Source organism: Aythya fuligula, chromosome 22, assembly GCF_009819795.1.
Source record: "Aythya fuligula isolate bAytFul2 chromosome 22, bAytFul2.pri, whole genome shotgun sequence".
Taxonomy (NCBI): domain Eukaryota; kingdom Metazoa; phylum Chordata; class Aves; order Anseriformes; family Anatidae; genus Aythya; species Aythya fuligula.
The window spans coordinates 5,756,718-5,775,539 of record NC_045580.1 but is presented as its reverse complement, the minus strand read 5'-3'; the positions used below and the strand labels follow the sequence as shown (position 1 = coordinate 5,775,539).

The window sequence follows — 18,822 nt, the reverse complement described above, 5'->3', positions numbered from 1 at the left end:
TTTGTTTATTTTCTGCGGTTCCTTTTGGAGTGGGAGCACGATGCAGAGTCCACAGAGGAGCCTGGGATGTGGTGCCCAGCTCCATGCTGGCACCCTCACAGTATCCCGGAGCTGTACAAAAGACAAATTTGGGGTTTTCTTTTCACTGTGGAAAGGACGAGGGCTGCAGCCCTTAAAGGTGGTCCCGTTTCTGCTAGCCCCCTTTCTGGTGAGTGGGTCAGGGTGAGAGAGGAGGGAGTGCCTGTGTTGTGCCTAAGAAGCTACATGGGCTTCTCTGCTTATTTTTAAACTAAACACTTGCTCTGATTTCCTTAGTGCTGTGGTGCAAACAGTTCCATCTGTCTGCCTCCGGCTCTTGCCTGGAAAGTGGGTACAACCAGCATTTCCCCCACCTCTTGCACTCTGAAACCCCTTTGGCCACAGCTTGCATCCCTGCCACCTGCCTTGGACCCAGCAGCAGCCCGTGTGGCTGCTCTCAGCGTAGCATCAGCAGCTGTGCTCAGCCCTGCCAGGTCCCTGCCTTCTGCAGCTGGCCGTACAGTAAGCAGTGTGCAGGGCAGGAGCGGTGTGTTACGGCCCCACGGCCCGTGGCACAGGCAAGGGCTCCAGGTAGTGACATGGAAGTGGGGTCACAGGTGCCACAGGCTGGCCTGAGGGGCTCTAATTAGTCCCCTTTGTCCTTCATTCAATGTCAGGCTCATTAAAGACTCTGCGAAGTTAATCAACATGCCACAAATTGGATTTTATTTTTTTTTTTCCCCGCTTCTGCAGCCAGTCCTGAGCTGCTGCAAGGACTTGGGTCCCGTTAACGTCCCCACGTCGAGGTGGCAGCCGGGTGCTCTGCATGTACAGTTTCAGTCGGTCTGGCTCTGGAGATGCCATATTTAAACTCATTTGCCATGCGACCACGTTGATAATTAAATTCATGAAGATCCCATCAAACTAGCTCCCGAGTTTAACACTGTGTTTAAAGTACCAGGGTGCTATAAAGAAGCAGCAGGAGGAAAAAAAAAAAAATCACTGCTCCTATCCGTGGCAGGGGCTAAACAAGTGAATCATTCACCTGGCTCCCGTTTGCACATGTTCTCTTAAAAACTGAGCAAATGGAAGCCCTGCCTGGGCTGACAGGGGCACCTGGCTGTGGCATCAGTGCCTTTCACTCTGGGAATGAGCAGCCTCATCGAAAATGGAGGCAGTAAGTGAGAATTGGGCAAGGGGAGGTAAAATGCCTCCTCAGGCCCTGGCTTTGTGTCAGGGAGCCCTGAGCTGCTGCTGCTGCAGCCTGAGTGGTGAAAAGATGCACTCTGGTTTTGGGGGGTATGGGGTGGGAGGCGTCACAGCCCCATGGGCCTGCATAAAGCACCAGGATGTGTTGGTGCTCGGTGCCCAGCTAGGGCACAGGCAGGGGCTCCCCGTGGCAGCTGCAGGTTTGGTCTTTGGGGCTGGGGAGAGAACAGGCAGAGAGTAAAATATCATTGTAAAGAGGAAGTGAAAGCACAGGCATGTGAGTATATAACTAGAAGGACAATTTATGCCCAGGCACGAGTGCAGTTTGACATGGGGATAATGAAAAAACGTAGGTCATTGTGGATGACTTAAGCCTTCACAGCTGAAGAAAATGTATGAAATGCGAGGAACATTACACGCTTGGCAGCTCTGCACATCTGCAGTAGGACAAGTGAAATACAGTTGGCCATTCTTTACCATAAACTGTGGTTGTAGGATATGCAGCACAGAGAAATTGTAATTACAGTGACAAGACAAATCAGTAATATTTAAATATTCATGAACAAAGTCTTGGACGATCAATCTATCTTTATTGTCCTTGCCTTCACTGCTGTAATAAATAAGTAGCTGGAGCCCTCACCTTTCATTCAAATAATTCGGAGTTTGGTGCTGAACTGAAGTTCATTTATCAGCCGCCCGATCTGGAGGGTGTTAAAAACAGACGTGGCTGGGGGGCTGCTGCGGGCAGGGCTCTGGGTGTACGGGTGAGGATCTGCACAGGGGCCCGTGGGGTTCGGGGCTGCCCCACACCGCTCCCCAGTGTGGTGTAGGGGGGGCTGATGTGCGTGTGCTTGCAGGCGACCACCCCTACGAGTGCGAGTTCTGCGGCAGCTGCTTTCGGGACGAGAGCACCCTGAAGGGCCACAAGCGCATCCACACCGGGGAGAAGCCCTACGAGTGCAACGGCTGCGGCAAGAAGTTCAGCCTGAAGCACCAGCTGGAGACCCACTACCGGGTGCACACAGGTAGGTGCTGCCCCGGCGCAGGGGGCGTGAGGCTCTCCGGCAAGCCCCGGGCAGCAGGGAGGCAGCCACTGTGCCCACGGAGCCCGGGCTGGCTGCTGGGGATAATGAATCATTGAATGCGTCAGCGTGTAACTATTGTAAATAGTGGATCAATATTTAGATCACTTTTGCTGTTCATTACTTCATTATTCGCTGTGTCTGTGCACAGAGCGAGTATCAATATCGGGCAGGCTGGGCAGTTAATTACTGCGGTGGAGTGCGGCCCCGAGACCTCACGCGTTACCCAAACGGGGCTCAGCGGCCGCCCTGACTGATGCCATCCCTGTGCTCCCCGTGTCCTGCAGGTGAGAAGCCCTTTGAGTGCAAGCTGTGCCACCAGCGCTCCCGGGATTACTCAGCCATGATCAAACACCTTAGGACCCACAACGGCGCTTCCCCGTACCAGTGCACGATCTGCCTGGAGTACTGCCCCAGCCTCTCCGCCATGCAGAAGCACATGAAAGGCCACAAGCCGGAGGAGATCCCCACCGACTGGAGGATAGAGAAGACCTATCTCTACCTCTGCTATGTCTGAGGGACATGGAGGGAACGCGGGGCTGAGTTGCGGAGGACTGGGCAAAAAAAAATGCATCGTCCATGGCCTTTTGTTTCCGTTTTTCGTTTGTTGCTGTTGCTAGAAGGATCCTCTTGCTGGGTTTGCGGCCGGGAAGGCGCTGGCACGCGGCGCTCGCTGTGGGGGTGGCGGGGGGCACACGGCAGCGCTGGGACAGACAGGGACGTGCGAGCTGCCCTTCGCACCCGTGGCCTCTTCCCCTTCCCCACCCCTCCTTACCAGGGCTCGTGGGCGCAGGGTGAGGGGCCTGTGTCCCCTTCTGCCCTGAATCAGATCCGCTCCTGCCCCTGCTGCCCGTGGCTACTGCGAGCCAGCAGCCAGCCTGCCCTGCTGGAGGTGGTGTCGGGACAGTTGTGAACGAATGGTGCGGTTCGTGCCTCGCCCCCAGATTTTGCATACAACCAGTGGTTTGGGAAGGCTTTAATTTTTTTTTTTTTTTCCCCTCTATCATCACCAGTAACCCCCTTCAGAGGAGCTGCTGCAGACCCGCCTGCTCCAGCCGGTGTCTGCCCTCTGCACCCCGAGGTAGGCACACGTGCTGCCCTCACCTGCAGGATGGTGACCCACGGGCTGAGCCCCACTTTCAGCAGGTTTTCTGCCCCCCCCAAGCTGCTGCCTCGCAGGGAGGGCACCAGCCTCAACACACAGCCAGCAAAGCATCCATGCAGGCAGTGCTCTGCGGGGCACGAGCCCGGAGGAAAGCTCTGGGGCAGTGGGGTGGGGGCCAAGCGTGGGCTGGTGCTGGTGCTGGTGCTTGTCCCCCCCCCAGTAAATGCTGCTGCTGCAGCCCGGCACGCACCCACCTTGTCCAGGGCATAGACACCAGCTGTGGGTGCTGCAGGAGACCACGACCCTCCTCCTGACCAAAGACCTTTCTATGCATTTTGTTTTTCCTTTTCTTCTTTTTTTGGGAGGGGGGAAGACGAAGCCTTCAGCGGGAAGATGAAGCCGGGGACTCCAGCGGCTGCGTGCTCGTCCCTGTCCCCGAGGGGAGCTGCAGCTCCTCCCTTCCCCGTGTGCCAGGATGACCCCCGGGATGCCACCGGTCCCTGGGCGAGCTGACCGTGCCACCAGAGCCCCAGGCAGCGGGCACTGCGGCGGTGCTGGGGGGGGACATGGAGCTCTGCTCCCACAGGGAAACTCTTTTTCTTTGCATTTCGGGTGTTTGGAACGTGCCAATGCTTTTTTTGCCCAGCCCTCAACTCCTGGAGTCTGTGGAGGAGCGGACGGTAACAGATGGCTTTGCTCTGTGTTGTTTGTTTTTAAAGTTTTTTGACTATTTCTGTGTTTAGCACATTTTACTTGAAATTACCTCGTTTTTTTGTGACCTCATGAGCTTTTATTGATTTTGGAGGGGGGCGGGGGGGGCGTTGTTTTAAATGACGGGGCCAGGTAAAGGCCATGTCAGGGGCTGGTGACGTGTGGCGGACAGGCTGCGTGCTCGGTGTGGTGGCAGAGCTGCCAGGGCAGCGGTGGAGGGGATCGTGCGCTGGGTCTGTGTCAGCCACCTCGTGTGCATTATCGTTACCAAAACTGGTATTTTTGTTGAGTGGCCTGATGGAGCCTGGCTCACCGATTCAGAAAGCTACCTCTTGTGTTCGTTTTTGTTGTGTTCTGATTTTGCAGTGACAGAAGCACAGTTTGCAATATTTGTGTTTTGCTTTGTGATGTCATTTCAGTTTTCATCTCATGCTTTACTTGCAATTGTGTATTTTTTATTTTTATTTTTTTTTGTAATTTAGCTGCGTTTGTATTAAATGGGGGGCGGGAGGGGGGGGAAAGAGTTTAGGGAAAGGTTTCTTAGATGGGAGTAAAGGGAAGAGAGCGGGGGTGTCTGTACTGCTGTACCCGGCCCACCCCTGCCCCCTCACTGTTGGGAAAACATGAAGGCCTTAAACTGGGGCAGACGCCGTCGTGCAACAGCGGAGCGGGGCAGGTCCTGGCCTAGCGCCGAGTTAGTGCTTTGGGAAGGGGAGCGTTAAACTTGAATATGTGACTAGAGCAGTCGAGCGTCGTTCATAATGTGAAAGCCGCCGGCCCGCAGCCACGCAGGGCATCGCCTGGGCGAGTGGGGAGCACCAGCAGCGCCCCGGGGCTCGGGGCTGAGGCCGATGCCGCGAGATTTGGGGCGTCCTGCAGCTGACCCCGCTTCTCCTGCGCCCCTGTCCCTCAGCAGGGGTGCAGCTGCTCCCCACGCCCCGTGATAGTTTTGTAATCCTCATTTGTCCCTGGGATGTCCCCCTGCCTTCTGTGGCTGTGCTGTGGCGTTGTGTGGCTGCAGCCGGGTGGTGGGGGGGTGGCAGCACCCACGCTGCAGCATCCCCGTGCTCATGGGGGGTCGGGGGGGCTGTGTGGGAGCACCCAAGCAGCAGTGCTGCCTCCAGCCCCTGCCAGGGGTGTCACTGATCACCCCAGGAGCCTGTGGAGCCACCCCAGGAGCGTCGCCTCCTGCGCCCGTGTCCGCGCGGCGGCGCTTGCGACTGGTGACACCTTTTGCTGCTCCACGATGAGGAGGAGAAGCAGGGCAGATGCTGATTTAGTACAATCCAGGATGTAATTTTTTTTGGAGAATGGCTTGTTTAATCTTTGTGCCTAAAAAAAAAAAAAAAAAAAAAAAATTAAAAAAAAAAAAACACAACACAGTTCTTTCACATAAACAGTTGCTGCAATTTCTCACAAGTATGTGGTACCTTTTTGCAGTGAATTGGTACTGCCGGCCGTGGGTGTCATGGTACTGCTGAGCACTCAGCTGAGCTCACGTGGCTTTTTTTGCTTTAATGTTCCCTCCCCTCTCGTTGTCCCCCTTCCTCCCTTACCGTAGACGTTGGCATAGCTGGCTTCAGAGCTCAGCACGGTGCAAAGCGTGAGTTTGGAGTCCTGTTAGTTCCCAAAATGAGTGCGACAAGTCACTGGAGGGCTCTGCCCGGTGACAAGTCATCAGGCAGGACGGTGACGTGGCGGTCCCCCCGCGCTGGAGCCGCTCTCCTCCCGGGGAGCCGGGGAGCTCAGCGCTCCCTGCCCCGTGCCCAGTGCCAGTGTTCGGGTGTGCATCCTAGTATTTGTTCCACATAGTGTTACGTATGCATGATCTAAGGCTACGAAGCCATGGTAAAGCTCCATGACACCTATCCATATATATATAAGTATATATATGTATATTATAGCACTGAGGACCAACTGCCCTGCTGGACCAAGCAAACTAAGGCTTTCTTTCGTTGCTTGTCTTTTATGTCGTGACAGCCCAAGTGCCAGTCTGATTGCTCTGTATTAAAACTAGTGTTTTGAATTAATTGATGTTATAGTTCCGTCTACCTCAGCACCTCCTGGTAGCCTCATTTTAGAAGGTGCCCAATTTTTTGTTTTTGTTTCTTCAGAGTATTGGTTACTATTTTTTGTACAACTCTGTTTCTGTTTCCTCGCTGTTTGTTTCTTTGCAGTACTGCTTGCGAGTCCTATCTGTTCTCTAGCCACAGATGCAGTTAGCTAAAATTTCCTGAAAAATGAATTAAAAAAAAGTCCCGAGTTGTGGTGTCTCCTAGTTGCAGCTCTCCGCATCTGCCTTCATTCTGTGTAGATTCAGATGCATTTCTTTGTAAAACTTCAGTGTTTCTGACAGAGGAAAAAAAAAAGAAAAAAAGAAAAAAAAAAAAAGGAAGAAAAAATATACTGCTGCAGGTTTTTTTCTCTCCATGTGTCACTAAGTGAAGTTCGTGCCTTCTATAGCAAAGAGAATATTTTTTACATCCTACTAACAGTAGATTTTTTTGTAGTGGACATTTTTTGTATTTTTATTTATAAGTCTCATAAGGAAAATAGCAATGTTCAGTTGTATACCTTGAATCTGCAGTTAGAAGAAACAATAAAGTTAATTCAGTTGTCTCGGCCTGTCGTCTCCTGTTGCTGTTCTCCGCTCAAACGCCACCCTGCTGGGAGGAGGAAGAGGAGGATCAGGAGGATCAGGAGGATGCAGTGACAGCAGCCCCCTCCAGACCAGGGCATGCGCCGTGCTGATGGTATTGGGGTGCCAGCTCGGTGCTCCTGCAGCACGGGTCCCATCCTTAAAATCCTGCTCCCCAGCAGGCTCCTGCTGACCGATGCCATCACACCGGTGGGTCTCGGTGAGGCAGGGGCGGGTGGGGCAGGGGATGAGGAGCACTCACACGGGGGGGTCCATCCCTTCACACCTCCTGGCCCAGGCACCACCTCAGGGATGATGGGGGCTGGCAGCTGTGAGCAGGGAAGAATTCGTGGCCCACTCCTGTCCCCACTTCTGGGGCATCTCCAGGGGTACAGGGATGACGATGGCCCCATGATGGGGAGGAAATCCCAGTGCTGGGGTCCTGCACAGTAACTAGGAGCTGGTGTTTCTGTGAGGATGTGCAGCCTGGAAGATGCTTTTCCATGGAAAATCAAGGTGTGCAGTCATGGGTCTCCAGAATTTCTTTTTCATTAAGAGCCACGAGCTCCTAAAAAGCCTGGTTCTTATTTATGCAGGAGTTTCTTCGTGCTTTGGCATAGAAGAGGGTGCTTATGGTGCCAGAAATTAAACGTGCCTCCTGTTTTAAAGTCCCTTGGCATCCCCGGGGACCGTTTTATCGTGCACTGTGTGGTGCTTGACAGGGTGATTTGCTGCTGTCCTTTATTTTTTTGTTTAAGGAGAGAAGCAGAGGCATGTACAGCTCTGTGATTTGGGTTCTGAAGGCAGAAGGGGTGCTGTTCCCCCGCCTGCAGTAAGGCTGCCTCTGCCTTGGTGGGATCATGCACACCCAGCTCCTACCTGCCCTGGGAAGGGGTGTGCAGGTGGAGAGCTGGGCGCAGGCTCCCCGTGGAGCTGCCTGGATGCTGCCAAGGGAGCATCCAGGAGCAATTCATGGCAGCCAAGCCTTTCCCCTGCTCCCTCCTGGTGTAGGGTGTGTGGGGTGCATGGGGTGCACCCCTCTGGCCCCACTCGCTGCTGCCAGCACGGGCGCTGCTGCTGCATGCACGGCTCCCCAGGGAGCTGAGCGAGTTTGCCTCAATGAAAGTGAACTCGTTCATTTAAACCTGACTGTAGAGTAGTCTGGCCCCCCGCTGTGTTAATTATCCTGTAGTTCTAAACTGATTGCTGTACACTAAGCTTAAGCCCTCCTTTATTTATTTACTGACTACATTAACAGCAAAGTCTGCACTCCTTTTATGTCGCTGCAAACTGTACAGCACGCGGCGTGCGGCCAGGCAGGGGCCGTGAGCATCTCCTCCTGCCCTCGGGGAGCCAGGCTGGGACCAGGACGGGGCCACACGCTCATCGTGAGCAAGTTACGGTGTGGAATCACTTGATATAACGTTTATTTTTTAGGTGATGGGTGGAACGCAGCAGGCTGCTGGGTGCTGGCATCGAGTGCAGGCTCTTACCATGCCCTGGGGATGTGCCTGCCCCACAGTCCCCACTGGGGACAGGTCTCCAGCTCCCCCAGGACAGCTTTGTCCCATCCCATGCTCCTTGCTCTGCATCGTGCTGCTGCAGGACACAGCCATCCTGTGGGACATTGGGATGGCTTTTGGCCCATGGAGGTGTCAGAGGTGATGTCCAAGCCTGGGCTCAGGTGACAGCCCCGAGAGCTCCCTCCCAGCACAGCTCATCCCAAAGAGGTTTCGGGCACCTCTGGTTGAGGTGACGTGTTCCCAGTGACCTGCTCTTTGCACCATCCCTTGCAAAAGGGAGGGATAAGATTCTGCTGCAGCGTTTGGCCTCATACAAAGGAGTTATTATAACAGGGAAATTGTCATAGGACTGGGCCTTTGTCTGCACATTCACACAGCAGCTGGGAGTGATTATGCTGCAACAATGTTCTGTTCCATCAACATTATGTCCTCATTAAACCTTTATTAGTAGATTAGATTCAGATTTATTGATTTTTTTTTTTTTTAAGAGGAAAATCCAGGCTTATTTCAGAGAGATGCCTGTAACTTTTCCTGCATGCAGCACTTCCCAAAGCAGCGTGAGGGAAAAGCACTATCTGTAAGGGAAAAAAAACCTAGATGCTTCCTCCTGCTCTGGCAGACTCCTTTCCCACGGGGGACCTGTGGAGCAGGTGAGGGTTAGCAGCTCTGCACAGGGTTAGGTCACACACAGGACCACGCCACAGGGCTGGGATGGTTGGAAAACGGAGCTCCTGCACTGCGCCTGTGCCCGGATGGCCGCTGGGACCCAGCCACCAGCTGGGAGCTGTGGCAGCAGAGGTGAGCCAAGGGCTGGCACGGCTCCACGGGGCACGGTGGGGCTGAGGAAGGCGATGTGGTGGCCCTGCCGACCTCAACCCAGGTCCCGTGCGGGCAGGAGGCACCGCGCGCCCGGTTCAATGGGCCCATTGGATTTGTCTGTTGGAGCGTTTGATGTTACATGAAGGCGGCTCATTCCAGAGGGTGTTAATTGCCCGCTGCACTGATCAGGTCGGTAGCACCATCGATCTCAGTAGGATCAATGGGCTGATTTAGTGTCTCACGAACTCTTTAACTGGACACCTCATCAATAGACAGCCACTTACAGACCATCAGCACATTAGCGTGGGCCAGCGCTGCCAGGAGCCCGCGCCACCCGTCCTGCAGCCCTCCTGTCACTCAGCAGGGAGTTTTCCTGCAGGTGAAGGCTTGGGAGGGTGTCAGGCCTTTGGATCATGCTTGGTGGGCTTGGGAGCAGGCACAGGAGAGCCAGACCCCGCGATATCTCTGTCTTCCCTGCTGCCTGCAGTCTCCATCCCTGCTGCACACAGAGGAGCCACCAGAGCAAACAGGACGGGGCCTCCCTTCATCTCCAGCCTTCCCGAGGATGGTGCCTGCACTGGGTGCGCAGGTAAGTACCAGTGTGGAGCGCACACCCCCACCTGCATGGGGCCTCAGCCAAGCGTTGTAGGGCCAGGAACCACCCCACAAATGCCATCAGTATCCCTTTTTCTCTCAGTGGTTGTCACAACTGCCTGACGCTCCCAGCTTGGAAACAAACCTAGGTACCATGTTGGGCAGATCGTCTCCTTCCAGTTTTGGCTCAAATCCCAGTCCTGCTGCTCTCAGCTACAGGAGGAGCTTTTCTCACCTGTTAGATGGCAGCTTTGTGCCTCTGCCCTGGCAGAGGTGCACAGAAGTATATTTACTTATATTTACTTATGGCAGCTGTGGAAGCCTGCAGGAGCAGAGGACCAGGGTGGGTAACCCCGTTGGTCTCTTCCAGCACCGTATTCCTATGGAGACGGTCCCATTTGCACTTTGTGTGCTGTTTGGGTTCACTGTTTGGGCTGTCCCTGCTCTGCCAGTTCTCCCCCAGTCCCTGTACTGCTGGCCAGGAATATGGGGGGGGGGCTCTGCCGGTCAAGCATGCAAAACACTCGGGTGGGGGCCGAAAGAACCATGCAGAGCCGGGCGAGCGGCAAAGACGGAGAATGGGGACCCCCCCAGTGCGTTGTGCAGGGCGGTGAAGCATGAAACGAGGGGCTGGGGGGGCTGGGAATGAGCCAAGGGGCGGGGGGCAGCAGGAAAAAAACCCTGGGGAAGGGCTCAAGGAGGAGAGACCCCCCCGGGGCTCCAGGTGGGTGCCCTCGGAGCAGGATGCGCACGGAGCCCCGGGCCCTTCGCAGCGGAGAGGGGCCGGGGGGGGCCGGGGGGAGCCCGGGCAGGAGCCGCCGCCGCTGCCGCCGGGGTGGGCGCCGCTGTCCGCGGTGCTGAAGCCGGGGAGGAGCGGGGCCGGCGGGGAGGGGGCAGCGCCGAGACCCTGCCCCGTTTCGGGGGGCTCGGGGGACTGCAGGGGGGCACGGGTGGAGGAGCCGGGGTTGGGATGGTGAGAGCCGTGAGAGATGCCTCAAGCCCTCGGCTGCTGCTGCTGCTGCTGCTGCTCCGGAGCTGCCCGGGGGCGGACCAGCAGCAAAGCATCCGAGGTCCCTGCCTCGCCTGCCCCGAGAGGCAGCTCAGGCGTACTGCCACACCGACCAGAGAGCGCCCAGCGTGATGGTGTAGGCCAGGACGGCCAGCAGGTATGCTCGGAAGAGCAGGACATCCAGCACGTAGCCCACCTGCAGCCACTCGCGGGCGACGTCGCGAAACTCATCCCGCTTCTCCAGGAACTGGCGGATGGTGGAGATCTCGTGCAGGATGCTGGGCATGAGCGGAGAGCCCTCTGCCAGAGAGCCAAAAGCAGGAGCAGGCCTCGTGCCCCCTGCCACCTCACGCTCCCGGGGGTCCTCGCAGCCGTAGTGGTTCAGCTTGGCTGCAGGATGAAGAGAGGTAAGAGAGAAAAATCTCTTTAGGCACAGAGCTGGGATTTGTGTGTGTGATCTGGACATCCGTATTGCCATGCATAAGCTGCAGTGAGTCACAGCCCTGCTCTCCACTCCCCAGGCTGCTGGCAGTGCTGCTCATAGAGCACTGGCTTGCAAAGAAGCATGGAAAATAAAAGGGTTGTGCTTGGCTTGGAAGGAGAGAAGGCTCCTGCTTGGCTGATATTTACTGCGCCAGGACAGGGTGCCGTGCTCTAGAACAGGCCCAGTTTGTAAAATTCAGTTTTCTGCCAGTCCTGTTCTGTCTCCAGCCCTTACCTGTGCTGTCGTTGTTCTCCACATGCCTGGAGATGTCTGAGCTCTGTGCCCTGCTTTGGCTGAGTTTCTTCCTGTCCCGGATGCAGAGCAGGACAGCGGCACGCTCCAGCAGCAAGTGCTTCACCCAGCTGGGAACGTGGGGCTGCAGGTCTTGGTTGTGGATCAGGCGCACAATGAGGATGGTCTCGGTGAGGCTGATGACAAGCAGTGCCATGCACACCACAAAATAGATGCCTGTGGAGATGCCAGCAAGGTGAGTGACCTGCGATGGCCAGCACAGGTTTTAGATTGATGCACAGAGCAGGGAGGTCCTGAGTGAATTCCCCCTGCCCACCCCTCTCTGCACAGAGCTGTAGTTCCTGCTGCTCCAGGCCGTGACTGCTGCTCAGTTGCTTTGTGGCCCACCCCACCCAGTCAGCAGGATGCCTTTTCTGTTCCCTGCACTGCTCCGATGGGGCCCTCTCACACCCCTGGGCCAGACCTAGAGCCCCAGTGCAGCTCTCAGCCACGTGTGACTGCCATCTCGACACCCCACACCCTGAGCTCTTTTTACAGCCCCCAGTTTTGTACCTCCCCTTCTTGCTCCTCTCGTTCTGGTAATGTTTCTCTGCTGGAGCTGAACCACCTCCCCCTTAATTCCTCAGCATCCTGGTCCCAGAGGGACGGGCTTTAACCCATTTCTGGGCACTGTCCTGGCTCGGTGGCAGTGAGGGGGATGAGTGCTAAGCTCCCACCACGTAAGCCCAGTGTGAAGAGCTCTTGTCCCACTGCCAGCTGGGACTGGTAGCACTGCTGTACCTATCAGTGGGGTGCCAACAGCCGTAGCAGGAAGCGTGTCAGATACAATGATTAGGAAAACTGAGTAGCCCAGTAGGAGTGTGATCTTGAAAGAGACCCTCTCGCCACTGTTGGGAGGCAGGTAGAAGCCCACGATGTCCATCACCATCAGGAAGATGCTGGGGAGCAGCAGGCTGACAGTATAGAAGAGGGGACGTCTCCTGATAACTACCTGCCAGGACAGAAGGGAAGACAGGAAAGATTCGGTGAAGGCGAGAGCCCTGCTTGAAAGGAGAGCTCGAGCTGGTGTGGGTCTCCTCGAAAGCAGGTGAGGGTGGTGGGCTGCACCGACAGGACCCTCAGCACCAGGAGAGGTGCCCGTGGCAGGGGATGCAACAGCACAGAAGCAGGGGAGCGGCTCGGTTATGAAGGAAAGGGACTGGGGGGCAAAGCCCTGCCCTGCTTTGGCCTCATCCTTGCGAAGATCAGAGGCCAAAGCAGGGCACGGGGCGGCGAGGTCCCTTACGTAGAACTTCATCTCGGCGTAGCTGTCGCTGCTCTTGACGCTGAACTCCTGGAAGTGGCTGAGCACGTAGAGCAGCTCCCACTCGCCCTGGTTCATGAAGATGCTCCGGTCGAATTTCACCAGCTCCGGGGTCCGCCAGAGCGAGAGGTTGATGTCTCGGACTGGAAGAGGTGGGGACGGAGCTGCCGGGTGCCCGTGCCCGTGCCCGTGCCCGGTCGCGGCGCATTCCCGAGCCGCTGGGGCCACCTAGAGGGGGCCGCGTCCCCTGCACCGAGCCCCCCGGGGCCGGCACTCACTGTTGTGCAGCCAGCTGGTGAAGGTGAGAGAGCAGTTCTGGACGTCGAAGGGGAAATTGTAGATATCCAGGCTGCAGGCGGTCACCACCTGGATGGGCTTCAGGTTCTGCACCTCCCCGTGGTGGCGGACATAGACGTAGGGGACATCAGGGGACTTGCCAACGTCCACGCTGGAGGGCACAGGGACAGAGAGCCAGGGTAGGGAGCGCTTCGGGGAGCACTGTGAGCAGAGTGGGCTCCTCCTGGGAAGCTGCGTTTGGGATGGGGGCTGCCCAGCGTGAGAACTGGGACCTTACCTTGCTGTTCTGCCAACCTGCTTTTTGGGGAATAAGGGGGGCTGGAGGGGAAGGGCCAGGGCACGAGCACGCCACCCCCACATCAGCGCTGCTGCCCCATGTCATTGCTGTGTTCCCCATGCTGCTGCCCTCTCCCAGTGCAGCCCAGGGACCATTTGTGGCTTTGCTTCGCAGAGGTCTCTGCAGCACGAGATGGTGGGAACACCTTAAATCCCAGCAGAAGTGGGGGCGGGGAAGGACAATGGCTGGCTTTGCAGGAAGGGCTGGCAGCTCTGCAGCTGCCCTTGCATTGTGCCTTCTTAACAAAGCCTTTCTCCAAATATCTGGATTCCACCCCCCAGCACAGTGCGGGTAATTACAAATGTTTGTGGTTAGCCAGCATTGGAAATGTCCCAACTGCCAAGCCGTTTCCCCATCTGCAGCTCACCGGATACGGGGGCACTGCCAGTTCTGTGCGGGGAATGCAGAGCGAGGCACAGCACGCGTGCTCACGGGGCTAAGCCACCCTGCTCTCTTTTGGGGTCCCCTGCGATGGGGTTCGGAGAGCTGCACTGCACTCACAACTCGTTGATGAGGATGTCGGGCACCCAGATGCTCTCCGCCAGGAGCGATATCTGTGTGATGTTGTCAAAGCACGCCGGGTCCCACTGGAGGAACTCATCTGTCCAGTGCTGCAGGGACAAAGCAGAAGGGAACTTGGCGGTGGGGTCAGTCCTAGCCCCACCAAAATCCAAACCTAGTAGCCTGCCATGGGAATGTGCTAAACACCGTGTGTGAGAGGCAGGAAAGCCCATCTCCTCAGCTATCAGCCACCCAGCAGTGAGAAGCAGGAAGCACGAAAGCTGTGCCTTTAGGCTCTTGATTCCTGCCCTGCAGAGGTCTCGTTATCACAGGAGATAACCTCTCTGCGCTGAGCTGGGATGCGATCACTCAGGCACATGCACATGGAGATGCCTTCACCTGCCATGGGTGCTGGCTGTCACAGGGAGACAGCGCTGTCCCCAACAGCATCTCCCATCAGCACAGAAATGCCTGTCCTGACCCTTCCTGAAACCTTCCTGACACCATCTGGTTCTGCCTGTGTCCAGGTATTGTGTGGTTCGTGGGCTTCATTTGAGGGTGAATTCATTGAGTAATAACTGGGCACTCACAGGGAACTGAAACCAAGGAGGTGAGCGAGCAGCTGAGCAGAAAAGGGAGCTGCGTTAGGGAAAAGAGGGGAAGGAAGGGGCAAACTGTGAACTCAAGGGAGATTTTCTTCTGTGCTGAGTTCAGTGCTCCACGGCTTTCTTGCATTCCTGCACCCAAGGCAGCCAAAGGTGCCACCACACCAGGCCTTTTCTCCAGGGCTAGAAACTGGGATGTTAAGGTAGGCAAACATCGGGGCTGGGTGACAACAGCCTGCCTTCCCCTGTGAGCTCCTCCAGGACAATCGCGTCCTGCTGGGAGGCAGACAGCCCAGAGAGAGGGGGAGCTGGCACAGGTCCCCTCAGCTCACCTGTCTGTACCAGATGTAGGTGGTCAGCACCTGGTTTTTCTCATCCTGTGGGAAGAAGAGGGCACAGGGTTGGCACAGGGTGGGCACAGGGTGACCCCCCTGCCCGGCGGTGGAGCGGTGGGAGCGGTGGACTCACCACGCTGAGGATGGCGTACACCATCACGTCGATGGCCACGGTGGTGGTGGTACGCCAGTCCCGCACGGGCCGGGTGCCCTTCTTGTAGTGTGCCAGCAGCGAGTCGGACAGACGGAGCAGGGCTGGCGTGTCGGGGTCTGGCACCCAGCTAGCCTTCGGGGTACCTGCCAGGGCAGGGAAAGGTGCTGTCGCTGAATTGTCCTGGCTCCCTGACCCGCTGCCCCAAATCCCCAGGGATGGGCAAAGGAAGCTCCATGGAAGCAACGCCTGTGGCCAGCCCCGGGGAGGACCTGGGGCCGTGCTGCCTCCCCTTACTGCAGGCAAGGAAGTCAGTGCCAGCTGAATGCAGGACGTGGGGCCCTGCTGTCCCCTCTGCACTGTGCCAGGGGCTGCTCGTGTCCAGGCAGTGCCCTAAAATCTCCATGGGGTGTGCCTCAAAACGCAAGGTGCTGTTGAATGATGTACCTGGCTTACCATTTGGGATTGCATTTTGCAGCCAAAGCTAAGAGCATCTTGCTGGGAAACAAGAATGCCAGCATCCTTGAAACCTCATCTACTGTTTTATTTGGGTCTTCTGCTAACTGCGTGGATGGCTCTGTGACTTTCCCTGGACACTTCTTGGGTCTCGGGTGGCTGGGTACCACCTGAAGGCTGCCGTCTGCCTCTTCTCTGGGAGCAAAGTCAGGACAGCTGGGCAGCCACTGCGGGGAAGCTGCAGGGGAGTCAGTGCCCTGAGATAAGTTTTCCAACTCTCACTATTTTGAGAGGCATCGCTTCTTTACTATCAAGGTGGAGGCTGAGGTTAAAGATGAATCAAAATGTTAAATTCGTGTACTAGGTAATGAAAAGGACTAAAATCTGTCTACATGAGGAAAAGAAAAAGTTACCCACGTTAATCCTGGGGGCTGTGCCACCAGGCTTTGGATCCAGGCCCCCAAGTGCTTTGTATGGAGCAAACACTTCCAAGCGCTGCTGGCCCACGTTGCCGTAGTCAGAGCCTCTCTTGGAAAGCGACGGCAGGACAGCTGGGTTTTTTGGCTATTGGTCAAATATCTGTTCCTTATCCCATCTTTGCTGCTCCAGTGCATTCACGCAATGCCGGCAAGGTCTGTACCACTCCTCCATCATTTGTGGCTCTGAATGGCGCTGTGTGAAGGCTGAGGAGCCCGGCTAGCTGACAGCGCATCCTTCTCCGCATTCAGATTTCGTCCCCTCGCAGCGCACGTGGCAGCTGGATGCTCCCCGCTCCCCACCCATCTGCTCGGCGCCCACAAAAGGAGGAGGTGCGGGCCGAGACTTTCCTTTCAGCCCAGTGAGCAGGGCATGTGTGATTAGCAATGAGCGAGGGCCCTGCCACCAGCTGGGACAGCCGTGCCTCTGCGCCTTTGTGGCCCAGCACCGCGTGCCGTCCCGGGAAGGGACCTGGCACCCCTGTCCCATAGCTCTCCTCCTGCCCTGCTCCGCTCAGAGAGAGGCCAGGGCAGCACCGTGAGGTTTGTGGTGAGTTGCACGAGGGAAATGCTCCCCTTTCTGGTGGGCTGTGTGATATAAAGAACACCGAAATCAGCCCCTCAGCAGCAGCTCCAGGAGGAGGCTGCCGACGGGCAGCAGGCTGCGGTCACTGCTGAAGCTGGGGCAGGACGAGCAGGACTGGGGTGTGCAGGCAGTGCTGATTGTTTCCTGAGGGAACAATCCCTCTGCTGCTGCTGGGAGCACCAGCTGCATTGCAAATTGCTGCCAGCACCCCAGTCCTCGCTGCAAGGCTGCTGCCGAGGCTGCAGGCAGGGCGGGCGGCAGAACCGCGCTTGCAGCTTTGATCTGCAGCACCCGAGCCTGCTCTGCACGTCACTGAAGGCACTAATTGGAATAGATCTGCAGGAACTTGGGGAAAAGCTGCCTGGAAGGAAACTTTAATCTTTCTTTGCGACTGAAAAAAAAAAAAAAAACCAACACATTAGCCCTGACCCCTCCAACTTTGCATGGGATCTATAATGCCTCAGAGCTGGTGGGGCTCACAATCCTCATCCAGCCACGTGCTAGCCAAGGGAGGAGATGGGGAGGGGGGGCGAGACGGAGCAATTAGGGTGATGGGAGGAAAACAGGCACTGCTGTAATTGCACCAGCAGCTATGGCCAAGTGGCCTCGAGCACTGCAGCTGCTTGCAGCTGGCTCGCCACATTTGCCTTCAGACCTGTGCTGCCGAGCTCAGTGCCTGCAAAAACTCACTTTGGAGGGACAGGACGTGGCTGGGTTCACACCAGGCATCTTGATCTTCCCAGCAGCTGCCCCACGAACCCGTCTTGCACACGTGCTGGCTCCAAGGGTCTGCCTGGCCCAAATCTCTGCTTCTCTGTGGCTTCGCCTGCCACGCTGCAGGTAAGTGGGACGTGTTCGCTGCTTTCTGTCCTTTCTCCTAAGCTAAGGCTAATTCTTGTCTTTGGTGAGTGGTGTGAAATGAAATAGCTCAAAAACTGACGAACTAAAATATCAGAAAGCCTCCAGCCAAGTATCTGTTGCCTTGCAATATTCTGTGGCCAAGCGTTGAAACATTGCAATGCAATCAGCACCAACTGTGAACTATTATTCAAAAAATACCCAATTGTAGGATTATTTTTTTAAAATACAAACACGTTGTCCTAGCTTTTTCCTCTCTCGGCTGAAATAAGACAAAATCAACACGTGCTCCTGAAATCACTTGCACGGCCCGTGTCTTCACCCTCTATGGGCTTGCTTTGACTTCTCAGCATAAAGAATATTGGCCAAAAACGCCACCCCCTGTGGCGCCACCCACCCTCGGTGGCTCCCCGGCTGCAAGGGCTCCTTCCTCCTGCTCCTCCCCTGCCAGTCCTTGGGCAAGGCTCTGGGCTCAGGAAGGGACAAGCCCCTGGTGGAAGGGACGAGCTCCCTGCCCAAAGCCTTTCCCGAGTTATAAACCTGCTGAGAACTTTCACGTGTGTTGGTACAAAACAGCACAGTAATTTATTTTTGTTTTTTACTCTTTCTCAAAAAAAGGTTAAACAAGAAAAAATAAGATCTGCTTATTAGTATTTTGGCAGTTATTTTTCCACTGTGTGGAGCTAAGGTTACAGAGCACAGCCACAGCATCACTTCTGCGTGCTGCCGTCCCCAAAATCCCATTCCACATTACAAGTAATGAAACGGTATCAAAGAAATACATTTCTCTGGTGAGGGGCTTGGGCAACAGGTCCCAAACTGGGGGCTGCAGGCAGATGGACAGGAGATTGTTCTGCTTCTGTTTTCTCTCTTGTTCCTCAGGACTCACTCTGAACACTTTCAAAGTTCTTTGGAGCCTCACACCAATGAGCCCAACATTTGGATCTGGGTTAAAATACGCTGTTACCTCCCTCTCCTCACAGCCTGTGCCCCCAGAACTTGCTCGAGTGTGCAGCGCCTCGAAGATCTTTCCAAGAGGTCCCCATGCAGATTTGCAATGATATTAATCTCTCTTTTTAAAAAATAATTGATTAATTAATTATCTAGTGTTTGCATGCTATAGAGAGCTGCTGGTTTTTATTAAGGTACACCAACATGCCTGGAAAATAGCTCCTTCGCCCCCACCCTGCCAGACTTCCCCGTGATGTCCTTACCTGTGTCCTGCAGCATCGACACCAGGGGCAGCAGGGACAGGAGCGCCGTGAGAGCCACCAGCACCATAGCTCTGGTGCCGCAGGTCTCCCGGCTCCCTTCCCCAGCCCGAGCTCTCCGCTCTCCTCTGCAGATAAGTGAACCTAATCAGGGAAGCAGGCAGCACTTTTTGCTTGCTTTCCCCCAGCCGTCAGGTTTGGGAAAATGCGTAATTAATCTTGCAATCAGCCTCCTCTGCTGCATCAAGTTTCAGGCAGGGAG

At 55.9% G+C, this 18,822-nt stretch overlaps 2 protein-coding genes across 2 annotated transcripts in view; one reads left to right on the top strand and one right to left on the bottom strand.

Annotated features, from left to right (window-relative positions):
* ZBTB16 (zinc finger and BTB domain containing 16) overlaps nt 1-3,578 on the top strand; it is an 86,408-nt gene extending 82,830 nt beyond the window's left edge. Inside the window, exons 6-7 of the mRNA XM_032202046.1 lie at nt 2,085-2,252; nt 2,597-3,578. Of these exons, the coding sequence (XP_032057937.1) occupies nt 2,085-2,252; nt 2,597-2,826 (398 nt within the window). The 3' untranslated portion in view covers nt 2,827-3,578. The remainder of the gene's footprint in view (nt 1-2,084; nt 2,253-2,596) is intronic.
* A 7,221-nt stretch (nt 3,579-10,799) lies between these two features.
* Nucleotides 10,800-18,604, bottom strand: LOC116497967 (5-hydroxytryptamine receptor 3A-like). Its single transcript, XM_032202062.1, has 9 exons — nt 18,564-18,604; nt 14,956-15,119; nt 14,820-14,864; nt 13,883-13,992; nt 13,026-13,195; nt 12,730-12,890; nt 12,225-12,435; nt 11,427-11,660; nt 10,800-11,098 (listed from the first exon to the last, which is right to left on the bottom strand). Exons 1-9 carry the CDS (start codon nt 18,577-18,579, stop codon nt 10,800-10,802), a joined length of 1,410 nt encoding a protein of 469 aa, XP_032057953.1. The 5' UTR covers nt 18,580-18,604.
* Nucleotides 18,605-18,822: the final 218 nt, after the last annotated feature.